Here is a 17,644-nt window from a genome sequence, read left to right on the forward strand (position 1 = left end):
GATTTGTCAGCTGGAGAAGGTCAGGTCTTTGCCTTCCAGAAATTTGAGCCCTAGCACTACGTGATGGAGTGATCTCCTATCATTCACCTCAATTCCTGCCACTCTAGAAGTTCAAAAGGATGCAGATGCAAGTAGATAAATAGGTACCATTTTGATGGGACTAACCAATGGGACAAACAACCACTTCAAAGGGACTAACCAACACTGGTCTGAACATGAAGCAAAAATCAGTGAAGGAAAAAGCTCCAGATGATGCTGACATACTTGCAGAATGCTGTTGGTTTCTCTGGGTGTAGAGCTAGTTTTCCCCATATGGTGCATCCTAAATAGTGCATGAGTATGAACTGAACAATAATCTTAGGCAGCCAAACCTCTACTCTGTAATAACATTATAGATTCTTAGCTTTCATGTACCAATGCCATATGGTAAATAAAAAGTTCATCAGCTCAACTTTGTTGCTTTCACCTTTGCAAGATAAGTAAGGAATTGTATGCCTCTAGAATCTTTAATGGTATGTTTATGTTTTGATACCTACAGCGTTTCATATTTAATTGAATGAACAGATTCAAGTTGTTTTTGTCTTTGCTCTTTATTCACCCATAAAACAACTAGACATTCAGAAACCTTAAAACCGAAAAACTGATAGTAAGGAAACAAGACATTTGAAAAATTCTAATATTAATTCTAGTAAATTCTTTAGTTGAAAGATAGGATAGAATTTTAAAAAGTAAACAGATTCAATTATGCAGTCACAGTTTGAACAACAGAAAAGATGATGATGATGCTATTTGAGATTAATTAACTCATATTTTGGAGTCTTCTGGGCTTTTTTATTAAAAACCTTGTTGATAAGGCAGTTTTCATACTTGTTAATAGTAATATGTAGATTTTCTTTGGTGTGTCCCCAAATTGTAAAGTGGCCAACAAGTCTTCCCCCCCCCCCCCAAATAGGTCACATTAATCAAACTCTCCCATTTCATAAGAGTACAAAATTAGTATATATTGAAGAGGGCGGAGCTGGCGTCACGACGATACGGCATGCGATCTTGGAGGTCTGAGATCGCTGCCGATATCTTTGCTCCTGGACGATCCTATTGGATCTAAACCATCCCGAAGAGATGGTGAAAGTGAAGAGCGCATCCTGTCGATCCCAGGGACACCGCAAAGTCCCTGGTAGATCCAGGAGAAGCTCTTCTTGCCAGCGGCAAACAGGCAGCCATTAAAGCTGCTGAAGTTGGGACAGCTCCGAAACGGAAGAGAACAGAAAGAGAGTGTGCCGGTTTGGTGAGAACTTTTTCTTTATTCTAAGATCTGAAAGGACACCCTAAGGAAAAGAAAGAATCTGTAAAAGTTTTGAAAGAAGTGATTAAGCGGCGATTTTAAACAGGAATGTCAAAGTAATTTTTTTTTCTCATTGCTGGATTTTCTATACATGATCTTATATTTTGAAACTGGAATGGTTTTTTCTTTTCCATCTATTTTTCTTTTCTCCTTTTTGATTTTGTAACCATTTTAGGCTAGAGACTTCCTTTTAGTTATTTTTTTTAATATCTTTTTCTTTTTTTTATTAATTCTTATTGCATTTTGCTTGGAAAAGGAGGGGGAAAGTGAAAGCAAAGAAACTTTGTAACACTGCCAACTAGAGGCTTGGAAATATTCTATTTCTCTTGTGACCAGACAAAGCTGAGAAAGAAAGAACTGAGACTCTTTTTCAAGGACATTGCTATTTGATAAGATAGAGGGAAGAGCATGGGAGAGTATTATTGCAGGTGCTCTTCTGGGTTTCTATCAACAGCTGGAGTCTGGTGTTGAAGTTTATAGGAAAAGAAAAGGTGACAAGTTTCTGGAGAAGAGTATTATAACAAGAGGCTTGGATAACTAAACAAAGTGCAGTGTGTCTTCTTGATTTTTCCTAAGCTGTGCTACCCCTCCTCAACAGTTTACTTTTTGAAATAGCTATTTGGACTTTTAGTTCTTTGGAGCTTGTCTTTGCTTTTTTTTTCTTTATGCTTGTCTTTGGAAGTTAATTTTTTACGTTTGTTTTTTATTTTAAAAGAAAAGTTTTAGTATTAATGATTCTCTTCCTTTTCTTTTTAAGGAAGTAGCCTTTTTTCTTTTTCTCTTTTGGCCTTTCTGGTACTTTTGTTTTTCCATCTACCTCCAATACTGGTTTTTTCTTTCTTTTTATCTTCCTGGGTTTTTTTCTTTTCTCTTATGCAGCCTTTTATATTTGAGACCTCTTAATTGGATTAAGGTGTTGAAGAACCTGAAGAATTTTTCCTTTTTTTAAGCTTTTTATTCTTCACTTTTCCGTCTTTTTTAGGATTTTACAACTTTTTCTCCTTTGTGTATGTTTATGGTTTTTTCCTTCATTTTTGAATTTGCATTGTTATCTAACTAATCGATTGGATTAAGGTATACAAGAACCTGAAGAAATTCCTTTTTCTTTTTTTTATTATTATTATTACTATTTGGCTTCTTTTTCCCTACTATTTTTATTTGGAATTGCAATTGGTTACTTCACAATTGGATTAAGCTCTAGAAGAACCTGAAGATTTTGAATTGTTTGAAATGAGTAGGAAATTAACAGCTACTGGTTCTTCAACTTCTACTTCCTCCTCTCCACCATCTGGAGGACAACGTGACCCTGCAGATGATTATGCAAGGAATTCAAAACATTCAAACAAGATCAGAGAATATTGAAAAGAGAATAGAAAACATCGAACAAAGAACAGGGAAAACTGATGAAAAAGTCGAGAACATCCAACAAATGATGATGAAGTATGATGAGAGACTACTAAAAATTGAAGAAGAAGATAAACAAAGAGATAAGAAGATTGGAGACATTGATACCAGATTAACTGGTTGAACAAGATAAAAGTGGTATGCTGAGATGGGAGATGGACAGATCAGAATTTTATCTCAGATTCCAAAACATAGAGGAAGAAAAAGGACAAAGTCTAGCTGAGATAATGATAGAAATATTGGCTGAAGCTTTGGAAATAACTGAAGAGAAGGTGATGGATGGAATAGATGAGGTTTATCGAGTGTTCACAAGATACGCAATGAGAAATAGCCTACCAAGAGAAGTTCACATCAGATTTACAAAGAAAGCCATTAAAACGCAAATATTGCAAGTGGCAAGAGAGAAAACATTGAAATATAAAGATAAGGAGATTGTGATTTTGAAACAAGTACCCAGAAGAGTGAGAGAGATGAGAAGAGAATACCGATTCTTGACCAAATTGCTACTTAAAAAAGAGGTGAATTATAGATTATAGATGGCTAATTCCAGAAGGTTTAACGCAAGAACAGAGATACAGAATTGATTCAATTGAGAAAGCTGAATCATTTTATACATAATTTTTCAGAGGGAAAGAGGAAGAGGCAGAAAAAGAAATTTCACTAATTGAATTCCAAGAGGACTGCCAAATGACGACTGAAAAAGAGGAAGGTGCAGTAGATGGAAAGGAGGAAGCCAAAGGACGTGAACCAAGATCCACGAGAGCTGCCAAACCTAATTATAAAATATAACCATGGAAGAGAAAAAAATTGATTACAATTAATATAAATGGACTTAATTCAGCCATTAAAAGGAAAACTTTCCATAAATTAGAGAAATTAAAATTTGATATAATCTGCCTACAAGAAGTACATATTAAAGAGCAATATGAACAATTGTTGACACAGCCAAAACTAGGGAAAATATTTACCTCCTTGACACAACATTAGTATATATTTCCATCAAAAAAGCAGGTGTTAAAGGTGTTGGTAAATATCCTTCTCTGCTGTCTTGAAATGTGTAAATGAAGAAAATATATGTTACAGAAGAGGCACCTAGAAATTCTTTACCCATTGCTGAAGATATTTTCATTTCTTCCAGTTTAGAACATTTATCCCTAAAGAACAGGTCTCAGAAAGCAAGAGAAACTCGAAAACTACTTATATCTTATAAAGGAAAGGAAAGTAAACAAAAACATTTAGATAAATTTTTTCCATGTTGCATGTGATGAAAAGTCCTGTTCTGAATGATTGCAATCCTTGACAACTTTTTTTCCAAGCAATCCTACTACAAAGGATGAAATCTAAAATGAAAAAGGGTTTTTTATTTATTCATTAAATTTATATGTGACCGACTCACTGGTGACTCTGGGCAGCTTACAAATAGTGCCTATAATTTTTTGGGGAAGGAAAGTGGATTAAAGAAAGCTTATCTCAGATTTGTTGATGATCTATTATTCTTTGAAGATAACATGGTATAAGAGAAGGAAAGCTGCGAAGATACAAGTATGAATAACCTAGCATAGGTTTCCTTGATGGTAGAACATGCTGGATTGTAATTTTATAAACTTGAAGAAGTACAAATCTGATGATAGGTTATTGTCTATCCACAGAGCAAAAATTGTGGAAAATTATTGAACAAATTGTTTCTAAATGATATGGTAAGCTACTAAAGTATTTTGGAAGGTAGTCAGTCTGGCAATCAGTTTCAAATTTGATAAAGAAGTTCAAGTTGCCAGCCAGAATTTCTGTATCAAATTTACAGGTGTCTGTCTATAATATATGTAAAACTATTTGCTTGTAGGAAACTTGATGCAAGGAAATAAATTGAATCTTACGTATTCATTAAATATAAGAAGCCTTGTTAAAAACATGGTCTGCAGTTAATGTTGTAAACATAGTTTTTTTCATCTGAGTCCTTTCATCTGGAATTAGATCTTCTGAAATCTTAATTTTATAAAAAATAATTTGGAATCTGCTCATTTTATTTATTTTTGAGTAAATTGAATTATTATGAATTATGAATTATGAATTATTATGAATTAATTCATTATTATGAATTATGAATTATTATATATGAATTATTTAGCATCCATATATTTTGAGTAGAGCTAGATGGTAGTTTGAGTGTGTTTTATAATTATATAATTATAAAATTATATAATATTATTATATAATAATATATAATAATTATATTATAAAATAATTATATAAATTTTATAATTATATAAATGCATAACTATTTACCTTCTCACATGCTCATTTTATTTATTTTTGAGTAAATTGAATTATTATGAATTATGAATTATGAATTAATTCATTATTATGAATTATGAATTATGAATTATTATATATGAATTATTTAGCATCCATATATTTTGAGTAGAGCTAGATGGTAGTTTGAGTGTGTTTTATAATTATATAAATGCATAACTATTTACCTTCTCACATGCATTCCCTGTTTGGTTATGAAAGTAAAATGCACGAAAATCACATTTGTATCACTTGAGTGCCAGTCCGTCAACAGTCACAGTTATACTATGATGGTGATAGGGAACCTATAAAAGACATTTGTGGTGATACACCAGGCCTCCAGACCCTCTGGAAGCTGCATGGCCTTGCTTTCTCACAGCTTCTGAGGCATACAAAAATCATGCAAGCATTCTCATACAATTTTCTGAGGCCTTGAAGGATCTAGAGAAAGTCTAGAGAAGGGGAGAGTTCAGAGAGGACGTCTGGAAAGGCCTCTTTTGTCCAGGGTATGTATGTGAGACACACCAGCAGAGTTAAGGTAGGCGTTTTCTGAACTTTTGACCCACTACATAACTTTTACAGTATGCAAAACTTTAGAAAGTTGGTCTAATTCAACTTACATAGGCGATACAGAATTTATTCTTGGATAGGATAAATTTAGATCTTTGGCGCTAGTCAGTTCAGGAAAGTAATGGGGTCTTAGCATACAGTTTTCTTCATCTTTTCAAAATCCATGAAGAAAACTCAATAATAATAATTTGAAAGTAGCTACTGGTGCTTCCCATATAGCACATCTGTTTACTTGATGAGCCCCGGTTAATTGATATAGAAATCCTGCAATGTTACTAAATTGGATCCAGACTGCATTATATTACTGTAGAACGGACTGTAATTGACAATTATTTCATGGTTCATCATGGTTAGGTTTGGATACAACTACTGTGTGTTGTGATGAGTGCTTTGTATTTGGGTGTTGGTTTTCAAAAGAGAGAGAGGGAAAAAAGGAAGTGCATTAAGTATTTCCTTGAAACTCTGCTTGGAAATAATCATCCATAACTGGCTTTCTATGGTAACATGGAGAAAATCATAGAGTAAGTGATGTCTGCTGGTATGATTTCATTATTACATGATATGATATTCTCAGAAAAGAATGGGGTCTTCATTAAATTCCACGGCTAAATTTCCACCCAATAGAAGAATGGGGTTTGCAGTCTACTGGCATAAGACGCAGGTTTTTTGAACAATTCTTCCTACGCAGTGTGGATGCACAAGCACCAAATGGTGTCTCCTGAGGTGTAAAAATCTGGAAAGGAAAGATGCATACATTTGAATCATAGGTCTCTAACTTAGACTTTCATTATTATCAAAAGAGAAAGCAGGACAATGTTTCTTCCTGCATAGTCTCACAAAGGATATAACTTGACTGGATTTCACCTCCTAGGTGACTCCGGTAATTCAGAAAGAGCTAGATTATTAATAAAAATGTCAGGGTTGTGCTTTACTGAATAATAATCATTTTTCAGATTTAGTCAGACCAGGTAGCTAGTAAAATAAGCTCAACAAATAGATGGAACCAGGAGATAATCTGGACTAATCTTCCGTTGGCTTCAAGATTGTTCAGGTTTACTCCTGTAAATTCAGATCTTGAGAAGACATTCTTCCACTTCTTCAAATAACTTCCATGATCGTCTTCTTCCAGTGTCAGGAATTCTTGGTGTCAGAATTTTTTTATTTCTTATGTGTTTGGTTCATTTTGTTTGGAGGCTAAGTGACCCAAAGTAGGTTCAATTAAATTTGTATTAAATGATCCCACTCTTCCCAGTGTGCAATCCATAATAATAAATACTGTAGTTTGGATGACCAAGAAAAAGTAATTCTCACCTCTTTGTCATTGGATATTCCCAGTTTTTCTAAATTTGTCACTGAATAGTGGATGTTAGACAGGATCACTTCTACCTCTTCAATCTGAAAATACAAAAATACCAGTATGACTTATTAAGAAATCATTTATACAGATTTAACATAACAGATAAACTCAATAAAGTAGACTGACTCCTGATATTTATAGTTTTTGAGTTTGATGGTTTCTTGAATTATATGAAATATTTTATTTTATTTACTTAAATTTATATCCTGCCATTACTTCCAGAGCTAAAGAAAGATTGCAATGAGTTCTCCATTCATTTTATTCGCCACACCGTAGAAACTGAGCTTGCTGAGGCTAGCCATAGACATATAGTGAGTTTTCATAGGTGAGGGTGACTTGAACGTGGGTTTCTACTGATCTAGTCCATCATCCTTGATTATTACACTACCCTGGCCCATCAGATATTCTTCTCCAGGTAACCTTTATTCAGAATTTAGGCTGCCAGCTACCAACAGCAAGCTATTTTCAGTGACTAAAATTCCACTTGTAAAAAAGCCTTTAACCTTGGCAACATTTCAGTGGATCAAATCTATTTTCATACTGAGATAGTATTAGTTCAGATATGTACAGTAAAATGTTATTTATTTTTATGGCAACACCATCCATATTTGTCATTTCTTAGTTGTAATGGAGTGGGTTTAATTTATGGCATTTAAAAGTGATCTTGAATTGAAGACAATTTCACCAAAACAGATTAGGTAGGAAAAACCTCTGCTACTATGCTTTATTTTCAGCCAGTCTAAGATGAAGATCCTTCCTTTATAGATGGGGGAAATGGTCTTTCTTTCAGGTACAAGTATATACGTTCCATACTTCCCTAAAGGGTGTTTGGCCCTGAAATAGGAAGAGTGAGTAATATCTTTGCCTTTGTCCATTGGGGAATCATTAAAAAAAAAAAAAGAATGGGCTCCATAACTATAACATAGCATAACACACTGAAAGCCCCAAATGAAATAAAGTTACTGGCCTGTGGGATTCTTTCCAGAATGTATGTCTGAATACAGTTGACTGTCTTCTGATAAGAAGGTGAGTAATGGCCTGTTTCTGGTGGACCAGCAAAAGCATCAAGGATACTTTCATGAGCAGTTCTCCTTTAAAGTAAAAAAACAACAACATACAGCATTTGGAATCAAACTACAATGGGTAAAAACTATACTTGCAAGGCAACACACATGGCCATTACTGGTCAACTTTGTGTATTGTGCCTATTATCTTTACACTGGGGTAATTTTCATACTGAGGAAATCAAGAGATTACAGTGTATGCTGTGTTTCCCCAAAAATAAGACCCGGTCTTATATATATTTTTTCACCAAAAAAGGCACCAGGTCTTATTTTTTTTGGGGGGGGTGTTCTAATTACTGACTCACTTCGCAGCAGCAGCACAGGCCCCACCCAGCAGAAGCCGGCTGCCAGCCCACTTCTTCTGCAGCTGCTGCTCGCGTGCGTCACCCCCATTTTGCCATCAGAGGCCTTCCGGAAAGCCCTCTGCAGCTGATAAAAGAGCTCCGGCTCTGTTATCAGCTGCAGAAGGCTTTCTGGAAGGCCTCTGATGGTGAAACGGAGGCTGGGGGCAACACACACGTCAATCCAAACCTCGTTTCTTGGCTGCAGAGGGCTTTCCGGAAGGCCTCTGATGGCGAAATGAGGCCAATGAGGCACCACACGTGTCCATCCAGAGCCTATTTATTGGCTACAGAGGGCTTTTTGGAAGGCCTCTGATGGCGAAATGAGGCCAGGCGCACATCAATCCAGAGCCTGCTTCTGCAGCCTGTTTTTTCGCTGCCGAAGGAGAATTAAAGGACTTAGCCTTAGGGTCATGTTATAATTTACCTTAAAGAAAGTTTGCATATTTACAGTCTGAGTACAACTATCAAAATACAAAAAAATCCAACAATTTTAGAATAATACAGCAATCTAGAACTGTGGATAATCCTAACCTCATCTAATCTATACAGTAGAAATCACAGACAGTGCAATAAAAGAACTGAGAATAAAAACAACAGATTCCAAAATTACTATGAGATTTGGAGAAAGTGAATGATCAATGCAATATCTGGGAGCAAAAGCAGAAGTGAAATTTGCAAACTGTAATCTTTTAATGCTGAGCCGATTGAATGAAAGTGTGCATTAGCAGACAAAAGAAATGCCCATTTATACTGCAGTCAAAACTAGTAAAAACTTGGAATTGTTTTTATAATGCCAGTGCCTTTACAGCATGGGTATCAAACTCGCCACATCACATTGCTGTCACATGAAGTTTCGTGACATTTTCCCCCTTCGCGGAGCTGGGGTGGGCATGGCCTATGCGTGATGCATCTGGCCTGCAGGCCACCAGTTTGACATCCTTGCTTTATAACTATGGAGAAAAAGCCCACTGCAGACCACATATGATAATTGATTAAAAATAATGAATTAAATACAGTAATCTTTGATTAGCCAATACAAGTGCAAGACTTTTATATGCACAATGGTGGAAAGATATGACAATACCCACAATGGAAGAGTGAATGGGAAAGATGATAGAACTTCTTCAAATGGTAAAATTGACAATTTTGAATAGAGAAAAGACATTGATTAATTTTAATGCTGATTGGAAAGCCCTTTTGGACTTTTTTGCCTGAGACAGAAAAAAACTGAAATTATGATATATAGGTTTGGTGACTAGAAAACTTAATAGATAACAGGAAAAAGTTATATGATCTTAGAGGAAAAGGTTAATTTAAATGTATCCTTAACAGTTGTTATAAAAAAATCTTTACATTTCTTTATATTTCCTTTCTTTCTTTCTGTACTTTTGGCTTTGTTCTTTCTTCATTTTTTTCTTTTGCATAATTATTACTTTCTGTCAGTTTTTAATATTTTTAATGTAAAAAAATTCTAGTTATTACAAATTTTTAAAAGTTATTTTGAAAGAAATGGAGTCAAACCACAAGAAATAAAATGCTTGAAAAAATAAGTCAAGAGTACTGTGAGTCAAAATGATCCTCAAATACAGGTAGTCCTTGACTCCTGACCGCAATTGAGTCCAAAATTTATGTTGCTAAGTGAGACATTGGTTAAGTGAGTTTTGCCCCATCTTACGACCTTTCTTGCCATAGCTTTTAAATGAATCTCTAGTGGTTAACAACCCAGTTGTTAAGTGAATCTGACTTCCCCATTGACTTTGCTTGTCAGAAGGCCTCAAAGAGTGACCACATGATTCTGGGACACTGCAACTATCATAAATATGAGTCAGTTGTCAATTGTCTGAATTTTGATCATGTGACCATGGGCAGAGGCGGTATTCAGGAGGTTCTGACCAGTTCTGGAGAACCGGTAGTGGAAATTTTGAGTAGTTCGGAGAACTGGCAAATACTACCTCTGACTGGAGATTTTACAGTATCCTTCCCTTGCCACGCCCACCAAGCCACACCCACAGAACCGGTAGTAAAAAAAATTGAATCCCACTACTGACCATGGGGATGTTACAATGGTCATAAATGTGAAAAACGGTCATAAGTTACTTTTTGCAGTTACCTTGTGACTTTGAATGGTCATTAAATGAACTGTTGTAAGTTGAGGACTATGTGTATGGAATTTTATCACAACCTCCTTAGCAAAAGATCTTCTTATTTGTTGCTAGTTTTAGTCTTGTTTTATGTAAGCCCTTTCCTCCACTGTAAAGACATTTCAGAGGCCCCATTACTTATAGGAGAATCCCTACAGAACGTTTTACTTACCATATGGAATCATAATCAAGGCCATCCAAGCAGTCACCATAGCACCATTTGATGAGCGTTTCCACAGACAACACTCTGTCTATCCTTTCTGGAAGTGTGGTGTATCTTTCTTTAAGAAAGCCCTGAAATCCAGATTGGGTTGTTTTCATAAGTTTTAGATCCTTAATGCCAGAAAAAACAATTGGAGGCTCTAGGAGAGAAAGAGCATGAATTAATTTTAATATAAGACATGATATTCCACAGTTACATATAGAGCTTTTTTCCCCTAAAGATGCAGTGATATCTACAAATCAACTTGCAGACCAGGACAATGAAATGTATTTCCAATTAAGCATGCATTGAACTGTGCTGGCTGAGTATGGCTGGCTGAAAACCCGAACATTCTTGGGAACTCAAATTTTTAAAATGTATTATATTCCTGATTATGAAGTCTAATAATGGATGCCAGGGGCCAAATAAGTTTAAAAGGAAATCTGCGTGTCAGTTTTGGCATGGCATATTTGGATTAATTTGTATAGAAGCTGAGGTCTCTGCTTTGATTGAAGAGATCAAAATTTGCCCTTTTTTTATGAAAAGGCCTAGTAAATCAAAGCACATATCATTAAGGCAACATCATTTTTCTTACAGGCTCCAATTTTATTGTAAATTCACAAAATTATAGGAATTGAGAGGAGTATTAAGATCATTCAACATGCTCTGGATTGATCCAAATATTTAGTTCAGTTCTGATTTCAAATATTACCATTGCAGAGTAATTGTCACCAAAAGGGGCTGTAGCCTATTGTAGATTCTGTTGCCCATGTGCAGTTTATATGTTTACTTATGCTTTTTTTTCCATTGATATCCGGAGTTATCAATCGTTAAGAACCAAATTATTGCACAGATTAAAATAGCATTTTAAAAGATTACAAACATTACATGTTTACCTCACGATCGGTCACTTAACAGGCATTCGAAGTTACAACAAACCTCCCAAAAGCTACTTCCCACCAATTTTGAAGTTACAGCCCTCTCTCTCTCTCTCTCTCTCTCACACACACACACACACACACACACAAAAAGACGTGTGTGCATTGCATGTGTGCAATGATCATATTTTGAATGCTTGGCACCTGGTTCACCGTTACAGCCATTTGCAGCATCCCAGTCACTTGGTGGCAATTTTATTTCTGGTTTCTGGCAAAAAAAATGCGCATTGGATAAAATTGATTCACTTAAAACCCCTGCTAAAAATATTGTAAATTCAAGTCTGGTCACTTGGTGACCCACAACAATGTACAACCATCATTCCAGGTACAATTAAAGTCATAAGTTGACTACCTGTATTAAAATGATCATACTAGATAAATCCCATAGTATATTACTGGCAGCTTCCGAAGGACTTGTAGATTTTACAAGAGGATACAGGGTTATAATATATTGTTTGGGTGATTGAATGATTGGTTCATTGGTTGGTTTCCTATCTCAAAGCAGAATACATTGCAATATCTCTTCCAACTTTTTCCCAGACCAGCAACCTTATGGGGTACACTGTGCTGAGAGAAAGTTGACCAGCCAAAGTCACCCAGGGAAGCTTTCACTGCTGAGAATGGAAGAACAGGATTTATATATTCAAGAAAAGGGTACAAGTCTGTATTTGCTTTGTTACTTGCTTTTTTATATCGGTTCTGGTCTTCAAGAATAACATGAATGGATTTATCTTGTTTACAGGCTACCATTGCAGATATGAACCTAATGTTTCTACTAAAAGAATTGAAATCATTTCCTTACTGTCCTGAGTCCGTTCCACTTCACAAAACCGAATTCCTTCAGAACTGTAGAGAAAAGCATGCGCATGGGGAGTATTGTCCTAGAAATTAAGGATGACATATTGAAGTTGCAAATAAACTATTTGACCCTACACTTGGAATTCATACAAATAAAGGAAAGCGCTCACTCACCATGAACTGTTGCTCTCCTTGCCAAGCTATTGTACTACTAAAACTTTCCCTGCCCTTGTCATATGCCATATTTCTTCCCTGCCATTGTCCCTTCCCTAGCTTTGTGCAGGGAATGTGGCCCAAATGTATGCTTCATTATACCTTTTCTAGGCGCTGCCAGGGAACCTCTTGGATAAAGGCATTGCAATACACCACGTGACAAAAGGCTTTAATGAAATGCTCGCAGATATCCAGCCCAAACTCCTCTATTGTTCTGATCTAAAGAGAAAAGGTGTTAGATATGATCAGGTTCCATCTTCAAATCAGTGTTTAGAATTAAGATTGTACATATATATATATATATATGTGTGTGTGTGTGTGTGTGTGTGTGTGTGTGTGTTTTCTGAGGTTCTCGCGGGTATTTGTATGTGGATCTTTGGTTATTCAGGTTTTCTCCTGTGTAAGATTGAAGTATCTAGCACGTTTCGATGAAGTCTCATTCATCATCTTCAGGCTTGTGTCAGAGCTGAAGACACAAGCCTGAAGATGATGAATGAGACTTCATCGAAACGTTGCCTAGATACTTCCAATCTTACGGGGAGAAAACCCGAATAACCAAAGATCGATCTATCTATCTATCTATCTATCTATCTATCTATCTATCTATCTATCTATCTATATATATATATATATATGGCATTCAGCTTTGTTCGGGTATTTTCCCACGTCATAGTAGTGGTGCTTTTAAAGTTGTAGCAATGTTTCAGCAGAATCTCATCTGCCATCATGATATATATATGTTTTCTTAAGTTTTCGCGGGTACTTACATGTATGGCATTCGGCTTTGTTCGGGTATTTCAAAACAGACAGAAAAATAGCAGCCATCCTTAGCAACACCAAAGATAAAATTGACCTGGAAAACCAAGGCATATACAAAGTCCCCTGTGCATCATGCCCAGCCACATACATTGGACAGACCAATAGAAGAATAAGTACCCGCCTGGATGAACACAAAAATGCAGTAAAAAAGCTGGAACACACTTCCTCACTAGTCCAACACATGGAAGCCACAGGTCATAGCATCAACTTCAATGGCACCAAAACCCTAGCCACTATAGAAAACCCTAGCCACAGAATCATCAGAGAAGCCATAGAGATTGAAAAAAGACCAGAAAGCATGAATAGAAGAGATGATTCCACCAGGCTGTCAATCATTTGGAAGCCTGCACTCACAAACAAAAAAATCTCCACACCACAAGCCAGGCAAACACCTGGGCACAAACAGATCCCCTCTGATACCTCAGCTCAAACACACCCCAAGCAGGCACCCAGATGAAACCCAGCTTCCTAACTAATGATAGCCGTCCATTTACCCGAAGCCAAGCTGCACTAAAGGCCTCCAATAAAGTAACACAATACTGCCAGCCAATCAAGATACAAAAAGAGCCAAAAAACAGACAGAAGATATTAGAGACACCAATCAAGCAGAACACAGCAAACTCCGAGACCAATAAACACAGACCAAGACTCCCAACCAATCAGGATGAAGAAAAAACCATTCTGGCACAGCAATAGGCTGCCCCAAATTTAAATCTGAAACCACTGTAAAAGTCTGACTCACACGTCATTATAGTTGTGCTTTTAAAGTTGTAGCAACGTTTCAGCAGAATCTCATCTGCCATCATCAGATTCTGCCAAAATGTTGCTACAACTTTAAAAGCACAACTATAATGACGTGGGAAAATACCCGAACAAAGCTGAATACCATATATATAAATACCCGTGAAAACTTAAGAAAAGAAATATATATATATACCTATATTTTCTTTGTAAACACATGACTGCACCCCATTGTATAACACCAACACAATTATTAAATTTGCAAATGATAAGTCAGTGGTGGGGCGCATTATTAAGAACAATGAATCTGCTTATAGAAAGGAAGTACAAGGGCTGACACTGTGGTGTAAAGAAAATAATCTTACACTTAACACCAAAAAAACTAAAGAACTTATAATTGACTTCAGGGGAAAGATTACCATTGTACATAAATGGTGAGGAGGTGGAGAGGGTTGGTAGTTTTAAATTTCTGGGCACATCTCGGAGGACCTCTCATGGACTATGAATGCTAACATGCAGAAGGCACAGAAGTGGCTGTACTTCCTGAGTATGTTCAGGAAGATAAATCTACTTCTGTCCTACTCCTGCAGCACTATTGAGAGTGTCCTGACATACGGCATTCTTGTATGGTATGGGAGCAGCTCTGTAGCGGACAAAAAAGCTCTACAAAGAATAATTAAAACTGCCCAGAATATCATCGGGCTCCAGCTACCAACCCTTGATGACATCTTCAAATCTTGCTGTTTGAAAAAGTTGCACAACATTCTCAGAGATTCTTCCCATCCTGCTTACAATCTTTATGAACCGGCAGAAGATACAGAACAATTAAAACTCGGACCACATGTTTTCCCAATAGTTTTCATCCCAGAGCTATAGTTGCACTTAACAATGAACTTAAGGACTGCCATCAGTGAGCTGTTGGACAGTATTACTTGGTCTGTTGTGTGGATGCTTGTGTGTTTTTAGGAGGTGGGAAATTTTGGCGGGTGGGGGTGTGTTTGGGGATTGTCGTGTGTGTGCGTGTTGGGTCTGGTCTCTGGGTGTTATGTGAATTTCATTTTTATGTATACTGTGTATATACATACAATGACATTAAAGAATTCAATTCAATTCAATTCAATAAAAAATTTATCATACTGGCTACAGCCCAAAGCTATTTTCATGGGAAATGATGAAATCCACAAAATATGAACTATAACCACGAACCACCCACTGGCCCTTATAAGCTATTGTTGAAATTCTTAGCACTTTTTTAAAAACATAAAAGTAAATTTTATACAGGATTTTTTTTTAAAGAGCAGTGAACCCTGAGTTCATAGAACTAAAGCCCTTTGCTTACTTTAAATCTTGACTTCTGCCAAATCAATTCATTTCATTCTTTTTTGTTTATCTGAATTTTATATAGATTTTGTATTATAAAAAAGGCAGCATCTCCTAATTTGCTACCTATGTCCTGCTACTCTTTGAATTTTGAATGATTCAAAACCTGAAAATTTTGCCTTGTTATACAAATATTACTGACGATCCTTTTTAAAAATAAGCATAACAAAATCATAAGCACTGCAGATTAGACAACCAAGCTATGTTTTGGAGTTTTTATTAGAAAACTCAAGCAAGATAACATAAAATGCTACCACATCTAATTTAGAAACTTTTGCCTACATAGCACCACATCTTTTTGTTTATTGCTTTGTCTGAAGACAGATTCTATAAATGACAAAAAAAAGAGGAAATGCAATCCAATTCTTGCTACGAGATAAGATGAATGGTTTTGCAACCTACCCCATTGCATTTGGCCAGGGCTTCAATTGTATTCTTTATGGTGTCTGTAGGGATGACTCTGGAGTTGTCGGCATTCAAGTATTCACGCACAGTGTTGAGTCTGATGTGTACAGAGATTGCCAGTTCTTTAATGCAGTGTACCTGGCCTTCCCGTCTAACGTACAGGATTCTCACTGCGTTCTTTCCATATTCAGAATTCACATATTCTACTTCCTGAGGCTGCAATAAAGAAACACACACACACACAAACTCACCGTTTTTGTCCATATAGCTTAGCATTAAAACAAAAAGACATAAACTGGTTCAAATAAAGAAAATGCACAGACATAATCTCATATTTTTTCATCCATTCAGCTTAGCATTAAAACAACAGAGTGATAATCTGGTTCAAACAAATTTGTATCCATATATGTTTAGAATCGTCTTAGTTTACAAAAAATGTTCCAATTTTGAACACACAAGATGGAAGAAAGATGGGACTATGCCACACTATGGGTGTATGCTGTCCCTTAACTCATGTTTTCAACCTTATTTGTTTCTTCATTTGAATTATATAAATTATTTGAATTTCTAGGTTGCCCAACTCTGGGTAGCTACACAAAATTAAAAGAATAACAGTATGGCAGGCATGGAAGCTAGCTGGGTGACCTTCAGCCAGTCACTCTCTCTCAACCCAAACCATCTCACAGGGATGTGGATATAGAGAAAATAGCAGGATAAAAGAGCATTAGGTATATTTGCTGCCTTGAATTATTCTTAAAAGTAATAAAGTTGGATAAAAATCTAATAAATTAAATGAATGAATGAGTGAATGAATGAATGAATAAATAAATAAATAGATAAATAAATAAGCAAGCCATCTATCCATATCTCCCACCAACTCAAGTCATCCATTTAACCCAATGCCTGAGGGAAAACCCAGTTTTTTAAGGCAGGGAATATTTCTTCTATCTACACCTTCAACTAGGCTGCTTCAAGGAAAATTGTTGTTGAAGGAAGATTACTTAATCTATATCCAGATTCTCTCCAAAGGTTTGATGCATTTGGTATGTATTTGTTACTTAAGCTATGCCAATGCCTGAGCAAGGAAGCTGCCCTGGATTCTTGGTCCTTATCCCGTTTTTCTCATCCTTCCACTCACTCCTGGAATAGTGTGTGAATAAATACTTCCAAATAGTGGAAGAAATGTTGGGAAGCCTGCTTTAAACACGCAGCTGCCATACCCAAATTTAAAGCATCTTCGAATACACGTGGAGAGACTGTGGGTAAAGCAAACATGCTTTGTCTTTTGCAGCTAGAATTGAAAGGATTGGGTCAGGGAAGTTTGCTGCATAATACAGAAGGACGAGAGGGGGCATAGACAGAGCACTTAATCAGAATAGACAGTTGAAGCACAGACGGATGTGTTATTACATGTCATTATAGTATGTTTGGTTGCAGCTGCATCCGGCTGTTAATTTAGAGGGATAATGGACAGCCACGTAGCACATAGATTTGTCCTCCAATAATTTACATTGCTTTTTGCCTCCTGACATCTTCTGCCTAAGGAGCAACTCCACCTTGATAGTAAAGCTCCTGTACAAATCTATATTATTTCTTTGGAAAACAGTAGCTCAGACTATTAAAAATGCCGCAGATGT

General features: G+C 36.2%; 1 protein-coding gene across 1 annotated transcript in view; it reads right to left on the reverse strand.

Annotated features, from left to right (window-relative positions):
• Window positions 1–5,163: 5,163 nt before the first annotated feature.
• Window positions 5,164–17,644, reverse strand: part of LOC113419174 (uricase-like) — a 51,300-nt gene continuing 38,819 nt past the window's right edge. Inside the window, exons 2-8 of the mRNA XM_087960540.1 lie at window positions 16,005–16,223; window positions 12,765–12,881; window positions 12,454–12,532; window positions 10,684–10,873; window positions 7,930–8,053; window positions 6,917–7,000; window positions 5,164–6,338 (exon numbers count right to left, since the gene is read on the reverse strand). Coding sequence (XP_087816666.1) covers window positions 6,198–6,338; window positions 6,917–7,000; window positions 7,930–8,053; window positions 10,684–10,873; window positions 12,454–12,532; window positions 12,765–12,881; window positions 16,005–16,223 — 954 coding nt within the window. The 3' untranslated portion in view covers window positions 5,164–6,197. The remainder of the gene's footprint in view (window positions 6,339–6,916; window positions 7,001–7,929; window positions 8,054–10,683; window positions 10,874–12,453; window positions 12,533–12,764; window positions 12,882–16,004; window positions 16,224–17,644) is intronic.

This window comes from Notechis scutatus, chromosome 3, assembly GCF_049901735.1.
Source record: "Notechis scutatus isolate UNSWTSFEM ecotype Mainland chromosome 3, rNotScu1.2, whole genome shotgun sequence".
Taxonomy (NCBI): domain Eukaryota; kingdom Metazoa; phylum Chordata; class Lepidosauria; order Squamata; family Elapidae; genus Notechis; species Notechis scutatus.